The sequence below is a fragment of the Parasteatoda tepidariorum genome, chromosome 6 (genome assembly GCF_043381705.1).
Source record: "Parasteatoda tepidariorum isolate YZ-2023 chromosome 6, CAS_Ptep_4.0, whole genome shotgun sequence".
In the NCBI taxonomy this organism is placed as follows: domain Eukaryota; kingdom Metazoa; phylum Arthropoda; class Arachnida; order Araneae; family Theridiidae; genus Parasteatoda; species Parasteatoda tepidariorum.
Window position 1 is genome coordinate 75,111,076 of NC_092209.1, and position 3,242 is coordinate 75,114,317.

Here is a 3,242-nt window from a genome sequence, read left to right on the forward strand (position 1 = left end):
ACCCAATCCAGAAGACGAGGGAGCTCCTGAATCGAGTATTGGGAGAAATTTGCCTTCATGGAGGACTTTTTGATGGAGCTGACCCGTGCTTTACATGGAGAGGAAATTGTTGATTACGGCAAGAAATATACCCTATTTCTCCCACTCCTGTATTTTATTTAGCCAAATTCTTAAAAGAAATACAAAAAATGCTCTACATATTTTTAAACTTAAATTGGAGTTCTATTGTACAAGTTAAAAGTTATTGAAGACATAAGAAAACGCTTTTACCTAATTCTCCACAATACAAAAATTATCTAATTCTTATTTCATAACGTAACAGGCCTCCCACCGTTTTGATTGGTGGTTTACTTAACTAATCAAAACTAATTATATTTCTATGAATTAAATGAATGAAAAAATTAAATGAATGAAAATTATAAAGTTAAAAACTATTGTTCCGAAAGTCAAAGTTTCAGTTCAAAAATTTAATTGGCACTTTAGTAAGTCTTCCACTTCTCGTTCTTGCCGTACTTAACACTCGTGTTCTTCCTCTGCCTGAAAGTCATTCTCTGGTTTATTCTTTCATGCTTCATTATTTATTATATTAGGTTCAGTTGTGAGTAAATTTCGAGTGGGAAAACTACTGCGCAGGCCTGACCAGTTCACAGGATGTTTTAAGGCGAACCACTCGTACTTGCCCATCTTTACCAGGAAAAACATCAATTATTTTAGCCATTGGCCATAAAGTTCTTTTTTACCATCAGTTTCGATTAAAACAATATCTCCTACTTTCGAAGGTTCTGCCGGTTTACTCTTTGATGGTCGTTGCAATAATTGCCCGAGATATTCACTTCTAAATCTTTCTCTTAAACCAATGCGCAAATTTTCTGGTACCTTAATTTTTTATTCAAATTTGCTTGATTAAGTTGATCCAAATCTGGCACTCCGACATCATCGATATCTTTCAAGAACATAGCTGGCGACAATGGAATGAGTTCATTCCCCTCCCTAGTTCCGATACATAAGTGAGAGGTCTAGAATTTATTATTGTCTCACAATCACAAAGGACGCTCATGATTTCTTCATAATTTAAAACTGATTGGCCTAAAACTCTACGAAGAAGTTTTTCTTAACCATTTGCACCATTCTTTCCCAAAATCCTCCCCACCATGGGGAAGCAGGAGCATTAAAGTTCCATTGAATCCTATTCGCAGATGCTTCAATTTCGATCATTTTCCAATCTAACGATTTAAATAGGTTGTTAGCTCCTGTAAAATTGGTGCCATTATCGCTATAAATAACTTTTGGTCTTCCTCTTATGGCTATAAATCGTCGTAAACCAAGCAAAAAACTTTGTGTCGCTTGAGAAGTTATTAATTCCAAATGGATGGCTTTGTAGACAGCACATGTAAATATAATTATCCATGCTTTGCATTTTTCTCTAAGCATCAAAGGTCCCGCCAAATCTAATCCTGTTATTTCAAACACTAATGCATCTTTGACTCTCAGGAAACACTCCTGGATTGCATTCGATCTTCGTAGTTTGGCGCCTTTTGCATCCCACGCAACGAGCTAAAACTTTGCGAATCGTCTTACGAGCTCTTGTAATCCAAAATCGTTCTCTTAATTTAGACATCAATATCTGAATCCCCGCATGGCACATACTTTCGTGCATGATTAATTCCACAAGTTTACGTGTGCTTGGAAGCAGTATAGGACTGATAAAGCTTTCAAAATCTTCTCTTTCAGTTAACTTGGTGCTTTCTCTTAAGATACCTTCTTCGTCTTTAAAGACGCATAATTATTTTAACCTTGCACTATCTTCGTCTTTAAATGACTTTTTCTGAATCAGCTTCATTAATACTTTTTCAGCCTCATTCAATTCGTATAACTTCAGCTCACCAATCGTTTGGTTCTTGTTTTCTGAGCATTTTTAAGGAATCTTAGAATCCATGCCGTCATTCTTAAGATTTTTATGTAACTCGAAAAATATGCTAGTAACCATGAATTTTCTGTGTTCTCGCAGATAAGATTTGCCACAACGGTTTTTCTCTGCTCCAAGTATATTTCCTCTTCTTTTTCTATTGGGTTAGAATTAGGCCACTGTTTTTTAGACTTGGACAACCAAAGTGGTCCCTCCCACTATTTAGTTTCTAGAAGCTTTGAAATAGTGCATCCTCTAGATGGCAGGATAAATAATACCAGGAACATGTCTCCAATTCTTGGGATCACTACATTCGCGTATTTTCTTCACTCTGTTACAAACGAATGTTCCCCAGGGAAGGTCTTTCTTCTTAATCCAGAACAAGGCAGTTGTTGAATCCGTCCAATAATATGTTTCATTTATTTCCAGAGTTAAACTTTTTGTGACGAATTCAGATAACTTAGCGCCAAAATAACAAGCTAATAATTTAAGTCTTAGAATCGTAATTTTTCGCAGTGGAGAAACTCTTGACTTTGCCTGTAAAAGTTGAACTTTAATTTCATCGTGCGATTCACTTCTAAGAAAAATGACAGTTGCGTACCAATTCCTTGAAGCGTCAGCAAAAACATGTAAACTACACGCAATTTTATTAACTGTTGCAGCTTGGCGAGGAATTCTTACTGATGATAATAAAGGTAAATCCTCAAGCCAAACTAAGAATTCCTTTTTCAAACCTTCTGTTAATTCGGTATCCCAACTTACTTTTTCTTGCAAAATTCTTTGCAGAATCAATTTTGGTATCAATGTGACTGGACAATTTAATCCAATTGGATCAACTATTCTTTGAGTTATAGATAACACTGTACGCCGTGAGATTGTCATATCGTTCATCTTCATTTTTGGTACATCACAAAACAAGGAATCTTCTCGCTTGTCCCATAGTAATACAAGTACTTTAGTTACTTCAGCTTTATCTTTATCTTCATCATTATATATTTTCGTATGCTCCCAGCATCTTAAGTCAAATTTTCCTTTCACCATGATTTCGGTCAATTTATTGATGAAGTTCCGCAATTCCTCTTCAGTATTCACTGAAGAGACACAATTATCCATATAATAAGAAGATAATAACTTCTCGGCAATTTCAGAGTCAAACTGTCTCAAATGAAATTTGATAACTGCTCCAAGCAGAAACGGACTACAGTTTACTCCGAACACTACACGACAATGTCTGAAAAGTTTTATTTCTGTCTGATTATCATCCTTTCACCACAAGAAACGTAGGTAGTCACGATCTTTATCATTTACGGAAATTTGAAGAAAGGCACCTTTTATA

At 35.6% G+C, this 3,242-nt stretch overlaps 1 protein-coding gene across 1 annotated transcript; it reads right to left on the reverse strand.

Moving 5' to 3' along the window:
* Positions 1 to 2,161: 2,161 nt before the first annotated feature.
* On the reverse strand, positions 2,162 to 3,019 carry LOC139425849 (uncharacterized). Its single transcript, XM_071181852.1, has one exon. It carries the CDS (start codon positions 3,017 to 3,019, stop codon positions 2,162 to 2,164), a length of 858 nt encoding a protein of 285 aa, XP_071037953.1.
* Positions 3,020 to 3,242: the final 223 nt, after the last annotated feature.

Coding starts and splice junctions, on each gene's coding strand:
- LOC139425849 (XM_071181852.1), bottom strand. CDS start 3,019: ATGGATAATTGTGTCTCTTCAGTGAATACTGAAGAGGAATTGCGGAAC.